Source organism: Spodoptera frugiperda, chromosome 24 (assembly GCF_023101765.2).
Source record: "Spodoptera frugiperda isolate SF20-4 chromosome 24, AGI-APGP_CSIRO_Sfru_2.0, whole genome shotgun sequence".
In the NCBI taxonomy this organism is placed as follows: domain Eukaryota; kingdom Metazoa; phylum Arthropoda; class Insecta; order Lepidoptera; family Noctuidae; genus Spodoptera; species Spodoptera frugiperda.
In genome coordinates, this window is record NC_064235.1 from 3793591 (window position 1) to 3820594 (window position 27004).

Sequence of the window (27004 nt, forward strand, 5' to 3'; positions counted from 1 at the left end):
AGTATTTCACAAACGTGCAGTGCTGGGTTTTAAAACAAAATTGTGTATAAAACTTGACTTGCAGCTTGTTGTACTACAATGGAGAATGTTAATATTACGTCAATTGAAAAAATACCTACACATTCTTATATTTAAATAGAGAGGAATGGAAGGAAGGTAGGGAGGCCTTTGCCCTACAGTGGGACGAGCATGGCTGAAATCTAAATCTAATGAGACGTTGTACTATGACGTCACAGTACAACGTTAATTTTGTATATTGAAATCATTAAAACCTTAGATGCATATAATATAATTTGGTCAGTTTTGATTGTACGACAAAACTAAGTGTACAGATCAATTCGTTACATCGAGGGCTTCATAGTTACACACATGTCTAAAAACGTTAACATTCTCCATTCAAACTGACATCGGCTTAATAATGTTTCTTTTTTTTGTCTTTTTCATTTTAATAATGATGTACAATAAAGATTATCTATCTATCTATAGGCGGACTAATACTTCACAACTACAAGTTTCGAGATACCACGACAGTTTTCGTAGTACCCTGTTCATTTTCAAGTGGCCTACGATGGTGCACGTCCCATAAGCAACCTATTCACTCGGGCCTTGAAGACACCCAGGTTATACCCATCAGGAAACACAGACTCCGGCAAAGAATTCCACTCCTTAGCAGTTCACACAAGGAAGCTTGAAGCGAAGCGCTTCTTGCGTATACCGTATGGTGCAAACCCATGGCTTAATTAATAATTAAAACCATATATTTGTTATCATCTTGGCTGACTATATACGAAAAATGAGCGAAATATTTCCAGTAGGTACAAATTCGGCATTGCAACAGCCGCGTCGCATGTCCGTAACATTCCTAGACAACCTACAACATTACAGCTCTTCTGTCGTCAAGGAACATGGAGCTGTTCACACAGAATTTAATACTTGATTTATTTAATTGTTAGTTTGTCAAAATTTTCGGGATTCGTTGAAATATTTAGTTGTATTATGCTTCTGTGGACGAGTACCTACTTAATCATAAGTGATCTTCATACTGTATCGCGACGCTTTGCCTGAACGATCAACGCGAAGGCGATGCGGTGCGGTTCGAAAACAAAAAACTATCAAAATGTATTGACGTGGCCTACGTCACCAACCGCACGTGGGATGCGGTGAGCGATCAATTGGGTAGTTTCCTAGGTCAAAAATAAATTATTTTGACATTTCAATATATGTAATAAAATATCCCAAAATACTCCAAAATAATGAATGATACTTTCATTCATTATTTTGACGATATAGGTACTTATTTATTAAATTTTTCTAGCTAAATTTCTAGAAATATGTCTGTTATTTGACGCAAAAAAAATATGACGTCATAAGTTGCGATCTTTTACAAAATTCATAGAAAAGTAACGTTTTTGACATTTCTATAAAAGTTTTGAATTTGACTAGTAGGAAACATGCCTATTGGCTTGGTCACACCGCATCGCTTCGCATTCGCTTCTACACCGCTCACACAAGCCGCCGCTAAGGGGAAAAATGCCAAAAAAATGCCAAAACTAATAATTATTTTATAATTTAATTATTAAAACAGGCTGCAAGTCACATTATAACTACAGAGACACCTTCAGCTTGTACACTAAATAACAAATTTATTCTAAAATATCTAAATTTATTAATGGCTACTACATAAGTGAGGAAAATGCATTATTTTCACTGTTTTTTGGAAAATACAACAGCTATATAATACGCTTTCGATTTGGTGATGCGATGAAAACATTGTTTCAATAGAATATACTAATTTAGTTTTAATATCTTAGGATCGATTTATACTAGCGCAAAGTTGAAACGTCTTTCCAAAACTGAACATAACAAATTCAACCTTAACTCTACAGCGTAACGCACACATTACTTCTGAGATTTTAAAAAGACGCGCGTATTCGTTCGAATTCGCTCGTTAGCGCGCGAACAAAATTCGCTGGAATTAAAGAATTTGACGCTACGATGCGCTTCGACTCTGCGCTAGTATAAATTGACCCTTATTAAAACAATGTCGAAGGAATACCATTCGATATAGAGATCCAATCCAACAATATTATAGGAACCTCTTTCTTTTGAAAGTCGGTTAAATTATTTAAATAAATTGTCTTTTAATACCCGTGAGGGGTAGGCAGAGGGGAACATTGTTACAATGTAACAATCACTTTTTTCAGTACGCATTTTTTCAACCGAAAAAAACTACAATAATACTTTTGTCTGACCCGGGAATCGAGTCCCATACCTCTTTATACCAACGTTATAGTTGTAAAATATCATTAAATTGGATCAAAATATGAAAAATGGATATCGATGGGAAACTACCAATGGCCTTTTCCACCAATCTCACCTAAATTTTAAGGAACTCTTAAGACAAGTGACACCTAACAGAAGGCTAAGTGACTCTTAGTTAAGTGATTGTTTAGGTGCGGTTGTTGAAAACGGCCACCAATGAATAGGCACTGCCTAACTTGTGTAATGAACAAAATGTAATAATGAACACATTCACACATACATCTTAACATTTTACAATAACAATTTGAAAAAATATACAAGATTTTGTTCGAAAAACACACCATTTACCACTCTCAAACTGTAGGAATAAAGATTATATTGCAACGAACAAGTTTTTAAAACAAAATCTTATATATTTTAAACTTTTCACTACCAAATTTATTCTATCAAGCATACATAGCTTAGTAGGAGTTTGCTTTACTTTAAAACGAGAGCGCGTCCGGCGCTGTAATTGGTTAGATCATTTGAGCCAGCCAATCAGAGTACAGGGACCTTATGTCCGAATACTCAAACGCTAATCAATTTTAAGACGCTCTCAAAACTAGTTCTGTCACTATCAATTCTTTATAAAATGACAGAGATAGCACGATATTTAAGTACAACTTAAAATTGAGTAGCATTTGTGTATTCGGGCCTTAGTCTGCTATTACAATTGTGTCAGAATGGTCGATCATTGAGCAGTGCAAGAGGGACGGAGCTATGTAGGTTGTATAGCTCCGTCTCTCTCACTGCAAACTGCCCCTTAATTGCGTTCTCGTTTCGTTTTCATTAAACGTAAAGTAAACTAGTACTAAGGGTTCAAGGTTTAAGTATGAGGTGGCTTTCGATATTGAAACAAATTTTAAACTTTACTACAAAAACTGTAAGGTTGAATATCTACTAACTGGTTTCAGATCGGAAATATCCGCAAATAGGGTAGATGACTAACTTTAATTTTAATGTCCGTCTTGTAGATTATTTTAAAATATTAGACACGTATTTTTTATTTTCTCCCGAAAACAAATGCTTTTGAAGATATATCGATTTGAAATATCGCGTGATGTTACTTCTAGGTACATTTTATATGTAGAAATGACGTATTTGCTCCCACTCCTAAACTTTGATTCGTTTTATCTAAGTATTGTTATCTTATGACAAAATAAAAAAATACGTGTCTAATATTTTTTCATTACCTAACTGACGGACTGAATAGATTTTTAATTACCATACCCCGTCATCATCCCTATTACAGTATAAAAGAAACAAAAAACTGGGTAATTGTTGAAAACAATTAATTTTTTAATATCATCAGATTCTAAGGCATAATATACTCTTGCAACTATATAAATGCGTTGTTTTCATATGAAAAGTAAAGATTCGCCTTTTTAGCCACAAAATTATGCGCGAAAAAACGTTTTTCCAGATTTTCGTACGAACATACGACCAGTCTATATAACTTATATATCCGATATCTGGCTACTAGAGATAAAAAATCTGACATTTTAATCATGAAATATCACGCCTTTATCTCCGAAGGGATAGGCAGAGGTGCACATTACGGCACGCAATGCCGCTATACAATGTACACCCACTTTTCACTATTTAAAGTCCCATGTAATAGGAGGTGAGCCTATTGCCATATACTGGGCACAATTCCAGACTCCGTGCTACTACTGAGAAATTTTCGAAAAAAGCCCAGTAATACTTTGCCCGACCTGGGAATCGAACCCGAAATTTTGGTACACACTCTTTGGTATATACAGAATCGCACTACTGTAGTGAGTTGCGTCACGCTATAACTCTAGATTATAGCGTCAGGAAGGAAAACCCGACTTATTTCTACATTCGACTGCACGGTTGGTGCGGTGGCAAGGCAACTGGCTGCCTCACAACGTGTAGCGGGTTCGATTCCCGCACGGACCAACTCTTTGTGTGATCCACAAATTTTTGTTTCGGGTCTGTGTGTCATGTGTATGTGAACTTGTATGTTTGTAAACGCACGCACGACACAGGAGAAAATCCTAATGTGGGGCAACGTTTTTAAACATTATAGATAGATTATTGTCATATTATTAAATCTCTAGTAGCCATAACAGACAGATAGGTTATATAGTCTGTGTGCAGTGACGCAACGGTAGTGTTGCCACGTAATTAATAAAATCTTTACTGTCTGTACACTATGGAGTCCCGTCCAACTAGTTTGCACTTTAGTTTTTCTCTTCTTTCTTCTCCTGGCTTTGTTCAGTTTGCTGTGTCTGCTGTTGTCCCTCACGCTCTGCTGCCATCTGTCGGGGATAAAATAAACATGTTATATTATTATGTAGGTTTATTTTTTTACGACAATTTTGTTCATTTCATTTTGTTTCTTATTGGTAGATAAATAATTTTTATTTCAATGTCCGTCTTGTAGATTATTTTGCAATATTACACACGTAAGTATTTTTATTTTCTTACAGGAAAAATAAAATACTTTGTACTCATGATTACAAACAACTTTCCGAAAGAAACTTTTTTTGTAGTCTTTAGTTTTATTTTTATCAAAATAACAAAACATCAATTTCGCATGATCAGCTGTTAGCAGCGAGGCGCCCGCGCTCGCCTTATCGGAAAACTAGTTTGATAGTTTGGAACTTTACTTCCTGTGATAAAAATAAAACTAATGAGTATACAAAAAAAGTTTCTTCGGGAAAGTTGTTTATAATCATGAGTACAATCACGTGTTTAAATATCGTTCACTAATTACCAGTCACCCTATAGAATTAAAATGTTATGGCATCATATTCCTATACCAAACATTAGAATTTTTAAAAAAACCTATGTAGTAGGGTATATAACTAACCAGCTAAACGATTAGCGAGTCGGTTATAAGGTCTACTTTCATTTAGCACACGTGCTTGACCGACTCGCTTATCACAGCGAACAGGCTCAAATGTGTGCATAATGCTGTTTATTTCGACTTTTCATTACAATAAATGCAATGTAACGCATTTTTATCCTCTAAGGGGTAGGCAGAAATGCACATGAACATTAAGGCACGTTATGTCACTGTGCAATGTACACCCACTTTTCATCATTTGTGTTATAAGTCCCATGTAATAGGGGATGAGTTTATTGCCATATACTGGGCACAATTCCAGACTCCATTCTTCATCATGTCTAGCCTACTGCCTACTGACTAGTAGGCAGCGTGACGTTACCGCGTCTGCGCACGCTGCTCATGATGAAAAGTTCCTCTGTAAGACTCGAAACTAGTAGAGCTTTTCTCTATTAATGTACGCGAGTTAACCGTGATTTTTAACCAACTTCAAAAAAAAGGAGGAGGTTCTCAATTCGACCGTAAATTTTTTTTTTTTTTTTATGTTTGTTAATTTAGTTAATAAGGTAAGAAATTAATAAATTATACTTTAAAATATTTCGCAGTAATCACGCTGTATATAAGTCAAATTTGTACTAAAATTTGTCTTGCAGTTTCTGAGTTTATCGCGTTCATATGAAGAGAGACACACAGTCAACCGTGATTTTTAGTGAATTTAGTATGTCTCACGATAGTTATACACTACTATAGTTATATGCTACTGAGAAATTTCCGAAAGACTCGTGTAAAAAAGAAGTATAGACTAGAGTGGTGAGTTACCTTCTTGTAAGCCTGTTCGAAGAGCTTGAGACTGGCCTGCTGCAGCGTGGAGGTGGCGGTGCGGATCTCCTCGGGGTCGGCGCTGTCCTTCTTGGCCAACAACTCGCGCAGCTTCGCGATCTCACCGCGGAGCTTGTCGCACTGGACGGGAGAGAATACATAGTAATTAGTTTACTTCTTACCAACACCTGACTAGGCTAACGTTAGACGGTTGGATCAAGGGCGTGATGCAGAAGGCAGTACTTCTGGACACGGCGCGTATTGTCCGCAAATTCCTCTCTCTTGAGCCTTGACCGCAGGTAGCTTGGATTTATCCCGTTACTGGTGGGCTACTGCTTTTTATATTTTTAAATGTTTTTTTTTCTTTTTAATTTAATATTTAAAAATGTAATAAACAAGTATAAGAAATAAATAAATGATAATAGTTTACTTCAAACATATGTAAAGAGTTCTAAAAGTATCTGGCACAGCTTTAATTGGAGGTAGTGTTGTGTTGAAGATTACAATATAAATAAAATTATTGATTATGATTTTATGAATAATCTATTTTTTCTCATAAAAACATATACATTTTAGTTTGTTATGAAAGAGCTATCTCTTTCACTGTGTTTGTGCGTAAGATACGACGCATCTTGCGTATTTGTGAAACAGGTGGTTCTTAAAAAAATCACAAAAAGTTAACGGCGTCATTATCGTCAAACAAAAGTTAACAATTTTGCCACATGAAACACAAAATTTGGTTTCAATAAATTAAGCCGTGTCACTGCTCTCAACCAATCCAATAAAAATAAAGATGATAATAAGCTACCACGATGCTTAATAACACGGGAGAATAATGATTTGTTCAAAGTTTTTTGAAGACACACCCAACCATGTTGTGCGGAGTAGAGTCAATGTTTATTTAACTTCTTTATGCATCCATAGCAACGTAGCATAGATTACCTCGGGTGGAAAAGCACCCTATGGGTCCGTTAACACCGACCGGCTTGGAGAGGAGAACAAATTATTTACACATTGAAAACAGAGTTTTAACTATTTGTTAAGGTTTGTGCGACTTCGCTGCGACCGACTCCGCGTATACGATCCGGTCTGTGTGGAAGAAAATTGCGCGTCGACGTCTCATAATCTCGGAGTCGGTCTGTATGAACGGCCCTAAGTCACTAATGGATATATCATCAATTAAGTAACTATTAAAGAACCCCGCCCCCTACCTCGTCCTGCGGCAGCTGGCTCTTGTACTCGTCCATCTTGGTCTCCGTGTCGTGCAGCACGCCCTCGGCCTGGTTGGACACCTCGACGCGCTCGCGCCGCTGCTTGTCCGTCGCCGCGAACTGCTCCGCCGCCTTCACCATGTTCTCGATCTCGTCCTTCGATAGACCGCCCGACGATTGGATCACGACTGTGCAAAAATAGTTTCGATGTTGTTGTAATTTAAATAAAATACTTCTATAGATGAACGTATATATTAGCTTTGTTGCAAAAGCACGGTTACAAGTCTTCTACATATTTACCTAGTAACCAAAGATAGTAGTCATATTTTTCAAACAACTAAGCAGTATGACAACCTTTCCACAATAGACACAGTAGTGCCAACCATGTAATTATATTGATAATCACAACAGATGTTAACAAGTGTTACCAAGTAAAATTCCCTAAGAAAATAGTTTCAGATTAGTAAGTATAGGGAACAGTGAATAAAGTTCCTTAAGAAAAGGAGGATCATTCGACCAGGCGAGGTGATCGTGCCTGGCGGGCTTTCTAACTGTTCGTTCGTATTTATGACGTTATTCGTAATTTACTCGTCGATCGTTTATGTGCGACTTCTGTCATCTGTCACTTGTTATGTGTCGTGTGTAATGCTATTTTTTTGTATAATATGTATCTTTTTTAAACGGTTTTATTTAGCTTGACCTGTTAGTTGGTTTGGGTTAAATTTAGTAATTGGAATTTCACCCCCTTCCTGACGACAGATCAATCTGAGTTTAATTTTTACTACAACTACTTTCACTGTGGAAGCCAGGCGAAATGGTTTGATTCATGATTGGTAAAATAGAGTTAATTAAATGGGAAACCTCATCAAAGACTCACGCTTTGGGTGAGTCATCTCGGCTCATAAAGGAGAAATACAATAAAGAAATATTATAGAAAGAATAAAGTAATGTGCCGCGGTTTCTAGGAAAGCGGCGAGCACTAGTCCCGCCACTAGCTGGTACCGCGACTGCTCTCGCACCGCTGCAAAAGTGTAACGCGCATGGGCGCGGACACCGATCGGCGGTGCGTTTAACAAAATACATTTATAATTGAATTAAAATTGAATAACGACTACTTATTTTTTATTGAACTTAAATATATAAAGATTTTGATATCAAATCAGCTTTTCATGAATAAAAATACTCATAAACAGGTATAAATAAACATAACTATAAGTGCCTATCATAATAGGATAGATGACTAATAATATAATTATTTTAATGTCCGTCTGGTAGATTTTATTTCAATACATTAGGTTATTAATTCACCAGTTATTTGTTATTTTCTTACTCAAAGAGATACTTTCGACGATATTATTGATCTAAAATATTGCGTCATATCACTTCAAAGTACGTTTTATAAGTAGGGTGAAATGACCATTGAATGATAATGAATAATTTTTAATTTTCTTACCCTGTCATCATCCCTATTGGATGACGCTAAAAAGGAATAAATAAACAATAATGCTCTACGTTTTAGTTACGTAAATTGTCTAGAATATAAAAATGAATAGCCAAATGTGTTGCTAAGCTCAAATCTCGAGAACCGCTGAACCAACTGCATTAATTATTTTTAGTTGGGTTTGATTTTTGGAAGGAAAAGGAACTTATGTAGAAAAAATCTATACTAATATTATAAAGCTGAACAGTTTGTTTGTTTGTTTGTAGTAAGTGTTTGTTTGTAGTAGTTCTGGAGATTAGCGCGTTCAACGCGCTAATCTCCAGAACTACTGGTCCGATTTGAATAATTATTTTTGTGTTGAATAGTGCATTTATCGAGGAAGGCTATAGGCTATAAAACATCACGCTATGACCACTAGGAGCTAAGCAGAGCGGGTGAAACCGCGCGGAAGTAGCTAGTAGGAAGCTACAATAGCGCCGAGTGTGAACTTATGCTAAAACAAGAAATTTTCCGCAGACGAAGTCGCGCGCAGAAGCTAGTGTAATAGATTTTAACCACATAACAATGTCAAAATACATACTCTGTTGCTCCTTCCCGGTCCCTTTATCCCTGGCAGACACATGCACGATGCCGTTGGCGTCGATGTCGAAGGTGACCTCGATCTGCGGCACGCCGCGCGGCGCGGGCGGGATGCCCACCAGCGAGAACTGGCCCAGCAGCTTGTTGTCCGCCGCCATCTCTCGCTCGCCCTGGTGCACTTTGATTTCCACTTGCGTCTGGCCGTCCGCAGCTGTGGGAGAGTTAACACATTAGAGAGCATGTCGGACAACGTTGCTAGTGGAGGAATAGCCTTTAACAGATTTTTGTTTGCAGTGAAAGGCTGTTAAAACCGACGTTGTACAATAGTCGTGACAATTAGTATATAATTTGCATAATAGGTAGGTGATTAATTTTTATTTAATTTAATGTGAGTGTGGGAGAGCCATGCTTCGGTGCGAATGGGTCGGCTTAACCGGAGTGATACCACAGTCTCACAGAAAACTGACGTGAAACTACGCTTGCATTGTATTTCGGTGTGTGAGTGAGGTTACCGGAGGCCCCCTTTCCAATCTTCTCAATTTCCGATTCCCCAACTAGTTGTTGGGGAATCAGAAAAAAATCGGGTTGTTGGCAACAACTCTTAAATTCCTAAGCCGTAAAAGGCCGGCAACGCACTTGTAACGCCTCTGGTGTTTCAAGTGTCCATGGGCGGCGGCGATTGCTTACCATCAGGTGATACGATTGCTCGTTTACCGGCTTATACCATAAAAAATAATTTATAAATATTACTTGTTGGAAGAGAAAACATCATCAAATGACTTCTCACACCTTGGGTGAGGTGAGATATAAAGAAATATTATAGAAATAAATAGTAATGTGCCGCGGTTTCTAGGAAAGCGGCGAGCACTAGTCCCGCCACTAGCTGGTACCGCGACTGCTCTCGCACCGCTGCAAAAGTGTAACGCGCATGGGCGCGGACACCGATCGGCGGTGCGTTGGACAAAAAGTAATAAACAAAGAAGTAATTCCATCAAATAATAGTACCATAAAACACCAACTTATAATGATATACTATTTCAATAGTGTATAGATGACTAATTTTTATTTTAATGCGCCTTATATAATGCAAAAGCACCGAATACCGACCGCTGATCGGCACGGCGAGCAAAATAATACAAAAAAAAAAAACAATAAAATTTTCTCACTAAATCTTAAGTCTTTGGCAGAAGCTTATATAAAAACTTTGGTTCTGAATTGAGATAGGTTATTAATTTCTTAGAAGATTGAAACACTAATTTTTAACATTGTTTGTTTGTGGTACTTGCAAACTCACACCCTATTACATGGGGTAGCAAAGTTTTTGCAATACGCAACAATAGCTATTGAAATAAGTTATGTAAATAAAATCGCCCAAAACCAACCTGTAGAGAACACCTGACTCTTCTTCGTGGGGATGGTGGTATTCCTGGTGATTAGCTTGGTGAAGACTCCGCCGAGGGTCTCGATGCCCAGCGAGAGGGGCGTGACGTCCAGTAGGAGGATGTCCGTGACGTCGCCGGCGAGGACTCCGCCCTGCACGGCGGCGCCCACCGCCACGGCTTCGTCGGGGTTCACGGCGCGGGAGGGCGCACGGCCGAAGATCTCTTGGACTGTTGATTGGACCTGAGAATGGGGAAAATTATTTAAAGAAAATATATAGGAAAACATATTTTATATTATAATTTACTAGCTACTTCTGCATGGTTTTAGGCATTTGGCTCACCGGCAACGATTAACGAGTAAAGCTAGAACTAGAAACGAGTTAGCGAGTTAGGGAGCGAGTGCGTAGTTCCGATGTTTAAGATTTATTTCCGATGTTTAATTAGTGAAGCGAGTGCTCGCCGGCAGTGTGAACAGTCAGCGATCAACTGTTTGTACATGCATCTCTTTTGTTCACACGGAAAGTATATCTATTGTACGTATCTTGAGCGAGAAAGTAGCCGATAGTTAGTCGTTTTCTCGCCGTTGGTGGGACAACTGCCTTAGCCGCTCTGGTCCATTCTTTTAGATAGTATTTAGTAATGTTTCAATGTCAACTGAAAAAGACTTTTTAAATCGGACCAATAGTACTGCTTGTAAAAGTTGGTAAACTTTATTTATCATCAAAAATATAGACAACCAATTCTTTTTCCGACATACGGATTGACTCAAAAACCTTTACATTGACTATGTAATGCTTTTTTTCTCTTTTCACAAACAGAAATAGTATTTTTCTAACTGCTTTAATGTCAAATTACTAAATCAATAAAAAACAACAATTACTTCATAATTATGCTTTAGTATAAAAATGTCTGTGAGCGTATAACCCGCCCGCGTACGTACACGGCCGGGGAATATAACCCCAGGTTACTCTGGCACCCGTCCGGAAGACCGCCTAGTCAGCCATAGGGGACTGACATCGGCTTGTGCTGTTAAGTGCGCAATTAATATCCATGATAGTCCACCGTTGGTCTATCAACCTTTTTAGTTCATAAACTAAATACATTAAGAGACTATCGACCTAAATACAATAGATTTGGAATTTGTATACAATCTAATTCACGTGAAAACTTTGCTTGCGCGATGTAGGACTTATGTTAAATTGTGTTAACAACGCCATCTGTCGGTTTCTGTTCAAAGTATGTAAAGACGCAGGTGGATAGCTAATATAGGTTAATAAATTAAATTGGAGTCTCTTAGTACGTAATATTGAAATAACCGCTTTTTACTATATGCAAATGAATATACATAATATAATACATACACCCAAATATTTTTTATTTTTGTCTGTTCGATTGTTCCGGCTAATCTTGTTCATCTCTGAAATGGCAGAACCAATTTTGACGAAATTTTTATTGGCAGGTAGCTGATGTACTAACTGAGTAACTTGACTACTTTTATTTTAGAAAAAGATATCAAAGTCCGTAATCCACGCAAGCAAAGCTGCGAGTATGAGCTACTTATAATATAAAGTAAATTTCCTCTAGTTTTTATTATTATTTAGTCTAATATATTGTATTGAAGTTCATGTCACGTTATTAAATATTTGTACACTATCATGCTATAAGATGTTAACCTATGTTTAAATTATTGAAAAGTGTACAATAAAGGTTGTTTATTTATATGTTTTTCCATTTTTAATGCAAAGAATTTCCTCTAAGACCATAAAAAGGCGGTAAAACAGTAAATTTTGTAATTTAATCCTTCTTACCTTAGGCATACGCGTCATGCCCCCGACGAGCAGCACCTCCCCGATGTCGGAGCGCTGTACCTCGGCGTCCTGCAGCGCGCGCTGGCACGGGGCTACGGTGCGCTTGATCAGGTCTCCCACCAGGGACTCCAGTTTTGAACGGGTCATCTGTAAGCAGTAAATTTTGTTTAGACCATGTCGTTCAAATTACTATGAAAAAATTAAAGGCCAATTTTTAAAATTCATCTTTTTAACATTTCATTTGTGTGATTATCATTTCGGAAAAATATCTGCATTTCCTTAATGAAACGAGTTTCACGTTTTTGTAATGTATACGGGTGTGTTTATATAACATATAAATTACACATCACAACCCAACCTAGATTAACACCAAAGTGCCAATCACTGCCACAGTCAAATCTTCAAACTTTGCACCTCCAAAACCATATTTTCTATCAACATGACAATTAAGTGTGGGGGAGTCACGCTGCGGCACGAACGGGCCGGTTCGACCGAAATGATTCGGCCTCAAAGAAAACCGTCGTGAAACAACGCTTGCGTTGTGAGTGTGAGAGTGGTTACCAGAGGCCCTATTACCCCCCTTCCCAATCTTCTCAATCCCCGATTCCCCAACAACCCTTAAATTCCTAACCGTCAAAAGGCCGGCAACGCACTTGTAACGCCTCTGGTGTTTCGAGTGTCCATGAGCGGCGGCGATTGCTTACCATCAGGCAATCCGTCTGCTCGTTTACCGGCTAATACCATAAAAAACCTCAAATAAGCCCTCTCACCTTAAGGTTCATGTGTTTAGGTCCGGAAGCGTCCATGGTGAGGTACGGCAGGTTGATGTCGGTCTGCAGGGAGCCGGAGAGCTCGATCTTGGCCTTCTCGGCCGCTTCCTTCAGTCTCTGCATGGCCATTGCGTCTTTACGGATGTCGATGCCTTGCTGTGGGACAAATTTATAATATTAGATTTATTCAGAGAGTAAAATGGCCGACAATTCTTAAATTTTAAGAAACCCCTAAGCTTATATAGTTAAACACTTACACAGTACAAGTAAGATGTTTAAGAACTCTCTTCACGCTGAGTTACTCTTAATATGGTAGGTTCCAACTAGTCAAATTCAATACTTTTATAGAAATGTCAACAACGCAATACTTTTCTATGAATTTTGTAGGAGATTGCAAACTATGACGTCATTAAAAAATACATCAAATTAATGAATGTAGGTACAATTATATTGCGATATTCTATTGTATTGAAAAGTCAAAATAATTTATTTTTGAGCTTGGAAACTACCCAATTAAAAAGAGATCGTTTAGAGGAGTTTGGTGAAAACTGCTATTAAATAGATGATACTTATATTAAAAAGGTCCACCATCCACAAGCATATATGAGCTTCATCATATCTATACGAGATCAATGGATATGATGAATGATACAAGCTCGTCAAATGCCTAGGTATAATATCTATAATATAAAGTAATGTGCCGCGGTTTCTAGGAAAGCGGCGAGCACTAGTCCCGCCACTAGCTGGTACCGCGACTGCTCTCGCACCGCTGCAAAAGTGTCACGCGCATGGGCGCGGACACCGATCGGCGGTGCGTTGGACAAAAAATACAATACAAAAATGTTATAACGTCACGAATTTTACCCCCGAAGGGATAGGCAGAGGCGTCTGCACATTACGGCACGTAATGTCACTGTACAATGTACATCCACTTTTCACCATTTGTGTTGTAATTTCCATGTAATAGGGGGTGAGCCATACACCTGCCAGAATTCCATTTTTTGGGCCTACCGCGACGCCTGTGGACGTTGAGCGGACTCCACTCAGTAGTGAATTTTACCCACCTTTTTTTTATTCGATAAAAACTAATGCTTGACTACAATCCCACCAGATGGTAAGTAGTGATGTAATCGTTGATGGTGAGGCGCACTAGTTTCTTAAGAGCCTATTCACTCTAGACTTGAAGACACCTACATTGTAATCCGATGGAAAAACCGCAGCAGGCAGATTGTTCGAGTCCTTCGATGTACCATTCTATTATCCTAAGCTATTAGTAAAATAAAAGTTAAAATACTCACATCACGCTTGAACTCGTCGACTAAGAAGTTGACAATCACGTTGTCAAAGTCCTCGCCTCCGAGGAGTGTGTCTCCGTTGGTACTCTTCACCTCGAACACTCCCTTCTGGATCTCCAGCACCGATATATCGAACGTACCACCGCCCAAGTCGTATACGGCAATGCTGGTAAAGGAGATTATGAGATAAAATATGAATAATGTGAACCATAAAGTTAAGATCTGACACATTATTTGTATAATAACTATCGTGAGACATAGAATTAACTCTAAATCACGGTTTACTCATGTAAATTAATGGAGAAAAGCTCTACTAGTTTCGAGTCACAGACTCTTCATCATTCAGCGTGCGCAGACGCGGCGATCGCGTAGCCAGAAGTCAGTAGGCTGCGCGAGACTAAACCTTGATTTTTAGTTAATTTGGTATATCTACGCCATAGTAGCAGTGGACTGTTTTAATTGCTATACAATCCGAAAATCTAAGTCAGTTTCAAGACGGCCAATCAGAACGCCCTCTCGTTTTGATTTTGTTCAACTCGTACGTGTTCAGATTTTTAGGGCGAAACATGACACCATTATTATTTATTTTTTAATGTAAAAGGGACTACAGAAAGCCGAAAGTTACACGTCTTCTGTACCCTTAGTATGAGTTTGCTTTCCTATTTTACGTCTAAAGTAATCATTACGTGAGCGCGTTCGACGCTTTGATTGGTTGATTCATTCGAGCCGTCCAATGAGAATCCCGAACGCGCACTCGTTTCGATTTACAATAAATAATTAAATAATTGGGCCATTTTTCGTTTTAGAAATATGAACAAGTTAGTTAAGCTATAAAATATTAGATATTTAGCAGATGTACTTACATCTTATCATCAGTCTTGTCCATGCCGTAGGCGAGGGCGGCAGCGGTCGGTTCGTTGATCACTCGCAACACGTTCAAACCAGAAATTTGACCTGCACAACAAAATAATAGACATTGTAATGATTTTCTTTTAAAAAAAACTTAGTTTCAGGATTTTGTACTGTGTCATGGCGTCGTGGGCTCAGAGTTGTTACGTGTAGGAATCAAACCCACTACACGTTGCACGGCAGCCAGTTACCCAGCCACCACGCCAACCGTACAGTAATTTCCATCAATTGGGTCTTCTGAGTTCATGTGGAAGACTGCGTCACGAAAAAGCCCCTAAGCATTGCGATGATTTCACTGATGATGGAGCAAGTCTAGTCATACAACTTACTCGTGATTTTTTTTTAGTATCGAAAATCATCCAATGTCTTCTCACGCCTTGGGCGAGGTAAGAGGGAGTGTCAGACTCTTACTGATTAAAAACCACCCAGTTCCTACTCCTGCTTGTCGAGTCGGAGCCCCGGTAAACCCGCTGATAGTCCGCAGTTCCGGATCAGACCTCAACCCTATTGAGCCCGATCTGTGGCGGTCTGATGGCTCTTTGCACGCCGTCTGCATGGGAACTTACTCGCGACTTAAGATCATGATGACGTTCACAAACCTGCATCCTTAGTGGCCTGCCGCTGGGAGTCGTTGAAGTAAGCCGGCACTGTGATGACTGCGTTCTTCACCGAGGTGTTCAGGTACGCCTCGGCAGTCTCCTTCATCTTCATCAGCACGAACGCACCGATTTGAGATGGGGAGTATACCTTGCCGTCACTACCTGTTTGGGGTAGAAAGAAAGAGTTTTATAGTTTATTTTTGGTCAAAATGTGTGTATGATCATTTAAAGTAGTAAAAATAATAAGTTTCTGATGGAATTTGGGAGTAGAAATAAAGTAGAACCTTTCGGTAAATCTTGTCAGTATAGGTATGATATTCTTAAATGAGAATTTCAAGATCAAGAACCCAACACATAGTAATTTGTAAGTCAGTTTTATAATTCTTCCTCGTATTGAGAATTGAATTTGAAAAGTTTGGACATCACACAAACATGATTTTAATCCTGTTATTTCGTCTTAATTATAAAGTATTGAATGCCAGTTAATTTTAGCATTACATTTTGGAAGTATTTTTGAAAGTAATGTGCCGCGGTTTCTAGGAAAGCGGCGAGCACTAGTCCCGCCACTAGCTGGTACCGCGACTGCTCTCGCACCGCTGCAAAAGTGTAACGCGCATGGGCGCGGACACCGATCGGCGGTGCGTTGTGCAAAAAAAAAACCTATCTTAGTTATTAATTTCAGCTTAAAATTTTTGCTCATTTGGGAGAACCATGCTATGTAGGCTCGACCGGAGCGATACCACGACTTCACAGAAAAACGACGTGAAACAAACGCTTGCGTTATGTCCCGCCGTGAGAGTGAGATATTACCCCATTTCCAATCCCTAAAAGGCCGGTAACCCATTAGTAACTCCTCTGGTGTTGCGGTTGTGGGTGCCCAGTGGCGGCGTCGATTGCTTACCATCAGATCCATCTACTCATTTATCACAAAAACCTAAGAAATTTTTAAATTAATTTCCCCATTTCCAATCCCTAAAAAGCCAACAACGTACTTGTAACTCCTCTGGTGTTGCGAGTGTCCATAGGCAGTGTCGATTGCTTACCATCAAGTGACCCATCTGCGTATTTGCCACCCTATACCATAAAAACGAAAATATTACCGGAGGTCACATCCACCCCATTTCCAATCCCTAAAAGGCCGGCAACGCATTTAGAACTCCATAGTATTGCGAGTGTCCATAGGCAGCGCCGATTGCTTACCATCAGATCCATCTACTCATTTACCACAAAAACCTAAGTTTTTTTTTTTAACCTATTGCTTGAACGGTCTAAAAATAATGTTGAGCCTACCTTTAATTTAAGAGCATACACTAACTGTTGTTACCCATATTTTTAAGATTGTCTGTACGTATCTTAGTTGGCAAGCCTTAATAAATAAATAAATAGGTTCTGTTCACTCACCCTGCACCCAAGCATCGCCATTCGAAGCGCGGACCACCTTGTAGGACAGGTTCTTCATATCCTTCTGTACTTCAGGGTCGTCGAAGCGTCTCCCGATCAGCCTCTTGGTGGCGTAGAAAGTGTTGCCGCTGTTCGTGACTGCCTGGCGCTTCGCCGGCATGCCGACGAGACGCTCGCCCTCTTTGCTGAACGCCACATGGGATGGCGTTGTGCGTGAACCTTCGGTGTTTTCCACCACCTGTTTGGAGAAGATGGTTTGGTATTAATGGTTGTAGTTTAAAGTGGTCGAATTAAGTTGTAGGGTACAGTAAGTATAAAAAATGGTTTAAAAACTTTTATAGGTATAAGAGTGTTTTTCGAAACGAGAATGCGTTCGGCTAAAATAAATCAACCAATCAGTAGATACTCTTAGTATGAGTTTGCTTTACGTTTAAAGTAATGGAAATGAGAGCACGTTAGACGCTGTGATTGGTTTGTTTATTCGAGCCGGCCAATCAAAATCAAACGTAAAACAAACTCCGTACTAAGGGTACAGAGCGCAATCGCATCGCAACGTGAAGCAAAATCATACTAAGGGTACTGATTGACTGGTTCGAATAAACCATCCAATCAGAGCGCCGAACGCGCTCTCGTTTCGATTACCTTAAACCTAAAGCAAACTCATACTAAGGCTACAGATCCTACTTCATCAGTTTCAATTCCAGTCTATGTGCTGTTACTAAGAATTGTTCGAAAACCCAAAAACGTACTATCTACCTTATCATCATTTGGAAAAAAGTACTTAGAACAAGTTGGACTCCATAAACGATTTTATTACATACACAACTAGCGACCCGCCCCAGCTTCGCATGGGTGCAATGGTGATATATTATGCATGTATTAAACATATAAACTTTCCTCTTGAATCACTCTATCTATTAAAAAAACCGCATCAAAATCCGTTGCGTAGTTTGAAAGATTTAAGCATACAAAGGGTCATAGGGACAGAGAAAGCGACTTTGTTTTATACTATGTAGTGATAAGATGACTTATCCCAAACCAATGTTTTTATGACAGCACTACACCTCACGTGACAAAAAAAATATTCTAATTTTATTCAAACGAGTGTCAACTATTAATAGAACTGTAAAGAAAGAATACAAATCATTTTACATTCCGAGTGTGAGACGCCAGGTTCAAATTCAGGGTCAAGTATGGCTTTTTTTTTAAAAAGGAAAATCATTCAATGACTTCTCCCGCCTTGGGTGAGGCGAGAGGGAATGTCTCTATATTTTTTATATAGAAAGATGCGTGCTATGGATGGATATATCGCATATTCGAGCTGCGCATCTTCCTCGCACAGCTTCATAGCTTAGTATCAGTGGAAACGGTCACATAGTTTCACAGTTTAGCTATTACATCTTCGTGGCATAGCTACATAGCACATCTCTGGTGGAAAAGCCCCCTTATTCTATTTATTCCTGCTTCGAGCCGGAGCCCCGATAACCCGCTAAGTAGATCGCAGTACTAAGCTATGTGTACCAATGAATATGATTGGTGGAAGCCAAACGCATCCACAGTAACGTAGCATAGCACATCTCTGGTCGAAAACCACCTAATAATAATTTGTTCAATTATTAAAACAAAAGACAAATGGTATTTGAGAAGTATAACGCGCACGACCAACTAGATTTGCCCGCAATATAAAACTTGGACTTTAAACCCTTATAGATTGGCGTTGCATAGTTTTTTAACTAATAAATAAATCTCTGAAATGCCGTTATACCTATATGATCATTATTTATTTATAAGTTTTTAAACTGACATGGTCACTAGTACTATCATTAGAACTTAAAACGGGATATTTACCATGTTTATTTATGTGTATGAGTTTCCGATATTTCGGCACTGTTGCAAGCACCATGATCACGGATGAACTGGAGTATATGCGGGTGGATATACTCCAGTTCATCCGGGTGGAGTAGATCCTGGTAAATATCCCGTTTTAAGTTCTAATGATTTGGTTTACTAAGGGGGCGTCCATAAATTACGTGAGATATTTAAGGGGGGGAGGGGGTCGAGTCAAACCTCATCTAATCTCACGTTGGAGAGGGAGGGGGGGCCCGGCAAATATCACGTATTTTTTTTTATTGAAACTAAAAAAATTATACTATTGTCACAAGACGAGCTAATGAGTTACTGTGCGCAAGCGCCAACGGCTTAGAGTGGCTAGATCAGAACGAAGTTGAAGGAGCAGATGATTTTACTGAAAATCATATGGACATGTTGATTCCAATAATCTCTCTTAAGACCGCGCATGATTCGCCATGGACTGAATTAGAGTAGATATTCTTGTTTTAACTAGTTACTAGTCTTAACTAGTCGTAAATAAAAGCACAAAGCAATTTATTTTTTTCTTTTTACAATAATCCAGCTCGTTTACATAAGAAACCCACATTTTGAAAAATCTCACGTGAGATTGGGGACGGGGGAGGGGGTTGAAGAAAATCTCACGAAATCTCACCAGGGGGGAGGGAGGGACAAAAAATTCGAAAAAACACCTCACGTAATTTATGGACGCCCCCTAACATTTGAGTACAATATTTCTTAACTTAGGTCCTAATAAATCTAAATGTGAATCATGTAAATTATAACAAGCAATCACTATAAAACCTGGACTTTAAACCCTAATAGATTGGCAATCAGCAAGCTTAATCCTCAAACTCAAAGTCTACATTTTTAACACCAACGTAACTTAAAGATACCTCTCCCATAGCAACACATACGTAGATAAGAAAAATTATCAAAAAAATGTAGCGAGGAACGAGATAAGAATTATGTAATAAAAAAATGTGTGCCGCGGTTTGTACGGCAGCGGTGACACACAAGTCCTACTAACTATGAAACGTGTTTAAATAAAAAAGAAATTTGAGTTTCAGGAATACCCAATACTTGACATTACTAGGGAACCGAAGGGTGCTTTTCCACCAGAGATATGCTATGCTACGTTGCCATGGATGTGTTTGGCTTCTACCAATCATATTCATTTATAGCTTAGCACTGGTATAGCTTAGCGCTGGTGGAAGCTGTGGACTACCTAGCGGGTTACCGGCGCTCTGGCTCAAAAAGCAGGAGTAGGAACGGGGTGGTTTTTAGTCAGTAAGAGTCTGACACCTTTTCGCCTCGCTCAAGGCGGGAGAAGTCGTTGGAAGATTTTCCCACCTTAAAAAATCCCTGGTGGAAACGGACTCACTCAGTTATGTTTTTATATGGAAAGATGCTTGCTATAGATGTCTTCCCTATTATCGATTGTTATTCGCAGAACTACATAGCTTAGTTTCAGTGAAAATGGTCACATAGTTTCACAGCTTAGCTATTACATACTCGCAGCATAGCTACATAGCACACCTCTGGTGGAAAAGCATCCTAACTTAGCTAAATTACAAAAGGAAAATTACACACCGTCTATATACCCATATAGACGCTGTGTAATTTTAGGATTATTAAAAAGTAATGTGCCGCGGTTTCTAGGAAAGCGGCGAGCACTAGTCCCGCCACTAGCTGGTACCGCGACTGCTCTCGCACCGCTGCAAAAGTGTAACGCGCATGGGCGCGGACACCGATCGGCGGTGCGTTGGACAAAAAAAAGTAAGAAACAAAGAAATAATTCCACCAGTTAATAGTCCCATAAAACACTTAATATAAACGATAAGATATTTTAATTACAAGATTATTTAATTTTAATTAAGCGTGGGAGAGCCATGCTTCGGCACGAATGGGCCGGCTCGACCGGAGTGATACCACGGCCTCACAGAAAACCGACGTGAAACAACGCTTGCGTTGTGTTTCGTTGTGTGAGTGAGGTTACCGGAGGCCCAATTCCCCCTTCCCAATCTTCCCCATTCCCGATTCCCGAACATAAATTCCTAACTCCCAAAAAGCCGGCAACGCACTTGTAACGCCTTTGGTGTTTCAAGTGTCCATGGGCGGCGGCGATTGCTTACCATCAGGTAATACGTCTGCTCGATTGCCGGCTTGTTCCATAAAAAAAAAAAAAAAAAGATTTTATCAAGTTAGTCAATAAACTAGACATTACTCTTTTTACAATCGAAAAAAATGTCTTTTATGTGTATAAGCCGGTGAAAGAGCATACGGATCATCTGATGGTAAGCAATCACCGCCGCCCATGGACACTTGAAACACTAGAGGTGTTACAAGTGCGTTGCCGGTCTTTTGGGGTAAGGGTAATTGGGCATCCGGTAATCGCGTTGTTTCCCAGATTACCAAGTGAAACAACGCTTGCGTTGTGTAAGTGAGGTTACTTGAGGCTCAATTAGATACCCAATCTCCCCAATCCCCGATTCCCCAACAACCGTTAAATTCCTAACCTCCAAAAGGCCGGCAATGCACTTGTAAAGCCTCTGGTGTTCCGTAGGTCCAAGGGGGCGGTAACCCGAAACACCAGAGGCGTGTGTTTAAATAAATTATCATTTACACATCTGATGTATGTCCAAATTTATTATCTATCTTGCGCAACTGTGACGTCATTGCGCAGACTCCTACGTCAGAGATTGTACGTCAATTTCGTCAGTTGAAGCAAGATTCGGGCAAAGCTTATAGGGTCATCAATTTCTGCTTGAAAAATGGGATTGGACATAAAAATTGTGTGCATCTCACCACTACGATTGGGGTTGTATAGTATTGACATTGAATAATTCAGATTTCAGCCATGATCGTCCCACTGCAGGGCAAAGGCCTCTCTACCCTCCTTCCATTCCTCTCTGTTTAAAGCTTTTTGCGGCCAATCCTCGTCATAGATGAGTTTAATAATTATTGGATTGAAATTGCATAGATATTGGTTTCAAGAGTAACTTGTAACTAATGACTTTTTTTCTTTTTTAAGTGGGGAAAATCATCTAATATCTTCTCTCGCCTTAGGCGAGACGAGATTGAGTATCAGACTCTTACTGACTTAAAACCAGCACTACCCTACTCCTGCTTTCCAAACCGGAGCCCCGGTAACCCGCTAGGTAGTCCGCAGTCCGCAGCCCCGGGTGTCACATGAGTTACAAAACAAATATGGTACTAAAGTTCAATTTTAAATAGACACCAATTTACTAGTCGCTAATACTTTAGAAATTGTGAAACTGTTTGTTCGGCTCTAACAGTGAAACCGGTAAGCCGATTATGATGAAACACGGTGTGATAAACAGCTTGAATACTGTAGAAAAATAACATAACATAATGCTTTTTTTAGTCAGGTAGCCAAAGAAGCACATTTTCTTATATGTAAATGCGCAAAGAGCCATCAGACTACTACAGATGGGGCTGCGGACAATCTTGCAGTTTACCAGGGCTCCAGCTCGAAGAATAAGGGGGCTTTTCCATCAGAGATGTGCTATGTAGCTATACTATGAAGATGTAATATAATAATACCTAAGCTGTTTAACTAATTGTGACAGTTTCCACTGATGCTAAGTTATGTAGCTGAGCGAGGAAGATGCGCAATCGATAGCAGGGAATCATTCATAGCACACATCTTTCCATATAAAAAACAGCTTAGCTGAGGCCGTTTCCACCAGTGCTAAGCTATGTGTACCAACGGGTATTGGTGGAAGCCAACCGCATCCACAGCCACGTCGCATAGCACATCAAATAACTTTTCACACTTCTCATAAGAAGATATTTTCCTCTTTCAAAAAAGTTTCCATGCATTAATAATAGTTACCAAAAAACCTAAGGACCACTACAGATAAATAGTGTATATCAAAGATATTGTAAAAAACTTTTTTTTAAAAGAGTAACGATCGAGTTTCTTGCTCGTTCTTCTCCATTCGAAGCTACACTTTGGAACGAGCGCCTAGCTTCACTGACGGACAGACTGACGGACGATTGTGCTTAATTTAGGATTAATTGAAATAAATGCTTTGACTTTGACTTTACAGCATTCAAGTCCAGGTTACAGCTAAACTTCTTAAAATATTACTTAAATAAAAGTACAACCGTGCAAAGTCAAACTCCCCACACAATAAATGACGTCTCACCTTGAAGATAACAGAGTTTAATTTATTCATGAGACAGAATGAATGTCATTTTCTATTGTAATTTTTTATATAAATGTTGATAAAATTACTGACTGCCTCGTTTGCCGAGTGGTCGCAAGTGCGACTACGACTACGGGCAAGGGGTCACGAAGTATTACTGGGCATTTTCGGTTTTTCGAAAATTTCTCAGTGGTAGCACGGAGTCTGGAAATGTGCCCGGTATATGTCAATAGGCTCACCACCACCACATGGAACTTACAACATAAATTGTGAAATGTGGGTGTACATTAGCATTATGTGCCATAATGTGCACCTCTGCCTACCCCTTCGAGGTTAAAAGGCGTGACGTTATAATTGAGAAAATTAATAAATAATAGCATCACAGTTTGTACCACGACAAGGTAAAGCAGACAAGCACATCTTACTTCACTACATAGTATAAAACAAAGTCGCTTTCTCTGTCCCTATGTCCCTTTGTATGCTTAAATCTTTAAAACTACGCAACGGATTTTGATGCGGTTTTTTTACTAGATAGAGAGATTCAAGAGGTTTATATGTATAATACATGCATAATATATCACCGTTGCACCCATGCGAAGCTGGGGCGGGTCGCTAGTATATCATAAATGCGACAGTTTGCGAATTTTTGTATATGTTATATATGACTAGGTATTACATCAGCCAGTAGACTATTTCACCAACAAGGAAGATACTTTAGAAATTCAGGAAAAATATGGCCATGGGTTAAATACGGTTAAATCTGCCAGTAACCACTGAACTCAGAATCATTTAGTGGCCACTTAACTCAGTCCTTAGCTATTGTTTTCGGAACAAAATTGTAGTTTAAGTAATCATTAAATGTCTCTGAGTATGGCAGTAAGTATGGTAACTAAATGTTGTATTTTAACATATTTGCAACACAGCATACTGAACAAGTGGAGTTGGGGCCTTACAAGACTGCTCTTACGAATACATCTACTTAATATATTCATTTGAAAACACATATTTATCATGTTTTTTTTTTTTTTTTGAGGGGGGAAAATCATCCAATGACTTTTCTCGCTTTGGGCGAGGTGAGAGGGAGTGTCAGACTCTTACTGACTAAAAACCACCCCGTTCCTTCTCCTGCTTTTCGATCCGGAGCCCCGGTAAACCTGCTAGGTAGTCCGCAGCTCCGGATCAGGTATTTATCATGGTTAATTCTATTTTATTTAATAGTGACTTACCTTAGGTGTCTTGCCCTCCATGACTGCGACACATGAGTTGGTGGTACCCAAGTCAATACCGATGACAGCGCCACGCACTCCCTCTGACCTAAGATCGTAAACACAATATTAGGGTCTCATTTTTTTAATCTTTCTAATATTATAAATGTGAAAGCTTGTAAGTGAAATTATGTATTTATGTTTATTATACAATTACATCAAAACAACTGAAGGGACCAGTATGAAATTTGGAACAGGAGTAGATTATTATCTACAATAACAAATAGGCTACTTTTTATCCCAAGGGAATGCCGATAAAGCTGCTGGCATATAAATAGTAAACATAATTTATCTATTGAGTGTTGCTTTGAGTAGAAAAATATTTATTTGGATGAATTGCATGAAAAATTAACTAGGGGCAAGATGTTTTTTTTTTTTATGAGGAAAATCATCCAATGTTTTCTCCAGCCTTGGGTGAAGCAAGAGGGAGTGTCAGAATCTTACTGACTAAAAACCACCCTGTTCCTACTCCTGCTTTTTGAGCCAGAGCCCCGGTAACCTACTAGGTAGTCCAAAGCTCTGAGCAGGAAGATGATGAAATCTCTTTTTTTCCAACTTAATATTATGTTTTATCAATCATTGTTATGTTTAACACACATTTGAGATAGTAATTTCATTCCTATTTTACTTATGATTCTTCCCTTCATCCGTTTTACATAAAAGTTTTACTTTCTTCATACAAAAAAAGTGCAATAAGATTGCTTTATTTACAAGAGAAAAAGGTATTTGTGGTAGATATCAAGTTAAATACATATTTTAGTCAAAAATCTTTAATATTCTTGTATTCTAACCTCACATTTAGATTTTAGGACTAAATTAAATCAAAATGTAGTACTAAGATTATCAAAATTCAAGTTCAATGGCTATAATTTTATCAAGTTTATTATCAGCGATTTAAATTACCTAATTATTATAACACTAGGTCAGTGGGCCATCTTAAAAAAATTGTATTTGTTCCTGAATTTCTAGAATCTACATTTCTCATTAGAGGTTCGTTTTAGGTAGGAATTTCTTAGTGGAAATCTCTGGGGAGGCCTATTGACTATACAATGTGATATTTTAGGGAATACTTTAGGGCAATTCCCTAAAGGTGAATGAACCAAGGTTTTAAAGTCAAGAATATGAAGTATTAGAGACAATTTACGCATCATTATAGCAAGGAGGTCGAGGCCTATCGACTAAACTCCTTAATTTACTATGCATACAAAGGTCAACCAAGATATATCCAATAAGTTAGGTTATGATGCAATATTGAGAAATAAAACGATATATGAACACTTACTTGTTCCTGTACTGGATAGCATGTTGCTGGTAAATAGGCACAGTGGGGGCTGCGGTCTGAAAAGCACGATAATAAGGCCAAATTTTAACCTAGACATTTTTGTAGTCGGGTCCATGTGAACACCGAACCGGCACGAATAATTAAAAGAAACACTAATAAATATTAATAAATGCCGTAGGGAACAAGAAATTATTAAGTTTTTGACATTTTCAGACAATGTGACAAACGATTTTCATTCGTTTTCTGAATTAAAATGGTCACTCACGTTTCTGAGGATTGACGAGAAATTCCTCTGTGTGTAAATGTCTGAACTTAAGCCGGAGCACTCCAGAGCCTTGCGGCTAATCACCCGCGTAGCGGTCAACATTTTTGCGACAATATTATCAACTATTTAATTTATTTGCAGGCTTTATTTCACTTCAAACAGAACATGTGGGTGACGCAACTTCTTGAAAGAACGATTTTGACTTTTTTTTCTAGCACACCTCGAAGAATGAAACTTGCCAACTTGAAAAATATATATCGTGCGCCCTAGAATGTTCTCATTTTTTCTTTGCGAATGGAATGTTCTCATTGGCATAACATAATTTGTCCTCGCTTATCATTGGCTTACATGATTTGACGTCATTCCATCAACCAATGGAATTTACCAAATTATTGTGTGTGTTAAGTTGCCGCTAAAGAAAACTAAGCCATTATGTAACCAACGAGAAATAATAAAAAAAATACTTAAGCTTTTTCATCTTGAATAAATAAAAAAATAGATAATCCGACAATGAATTGAATAATCGTCTTCAAATTGGAAATTATTTAGTTAAAACAAATAACTTATGCTTCCTCTCATAGCGCCATCTAGAATGGAACGTGAATTTACATTTTCCATACTATGTCAAAAGATGGCGTTAGGTTAGACAAAAATTCAATGTGGATACATTACGCCTTTAGTTTCCAACGGGACTGACAGAGGTGTGCTTAATATCATGTATTATAAAGCAATATCAGTTTTTTATAGTTATATTTAGTAGTTATGGAGGATTCCCATTATTATTTTGTTTTGATGTGAGAATATGTGAATTAAACATTTTTCTTAAAATATTTCTCTTT

At 38.6% G+C, this 27004-nt stretch overlaps 1 protein-coding gene across 1 annotated transcript; it reads right to left on the reverse strand.

Annotated features, from left to right (window-relative positions):
- Positions 1-1551: 1551 nt before the first annotated feature.
- LOC118278928 (heat shock 70 kDa protein cognate 5) lies at positions 1552-26450 on the reverse strand. Its single transcript, XM_035598369.2, has 14 exons — positions 26166-26450; positions 25901-25956; positions 24580-24667; positions 17331-17568; positions 15930-16091; positions 15285-15375; positions 14425-14587; positions 13127-13282; positions 12357-12503; positions 10549-10789; positions 9168-9377; positions 7147-7334; positions 5936-6076; positions 1552-4586 (listed from the first exon to the last, which is right to left on the reverse strand). Exons 1-14 carry the CDS (start codon positions 26265-26267, stop codon positions 4509-4511), a joined length of 2061 nt encoding a protein of 686 aa, XP_035454262.1. The 5' UTR covers positions 26268-26450; the 3' UTR covers positions 1552-4508.
- Positions 26451-27004: the final 554 nt, after the last annotated feature.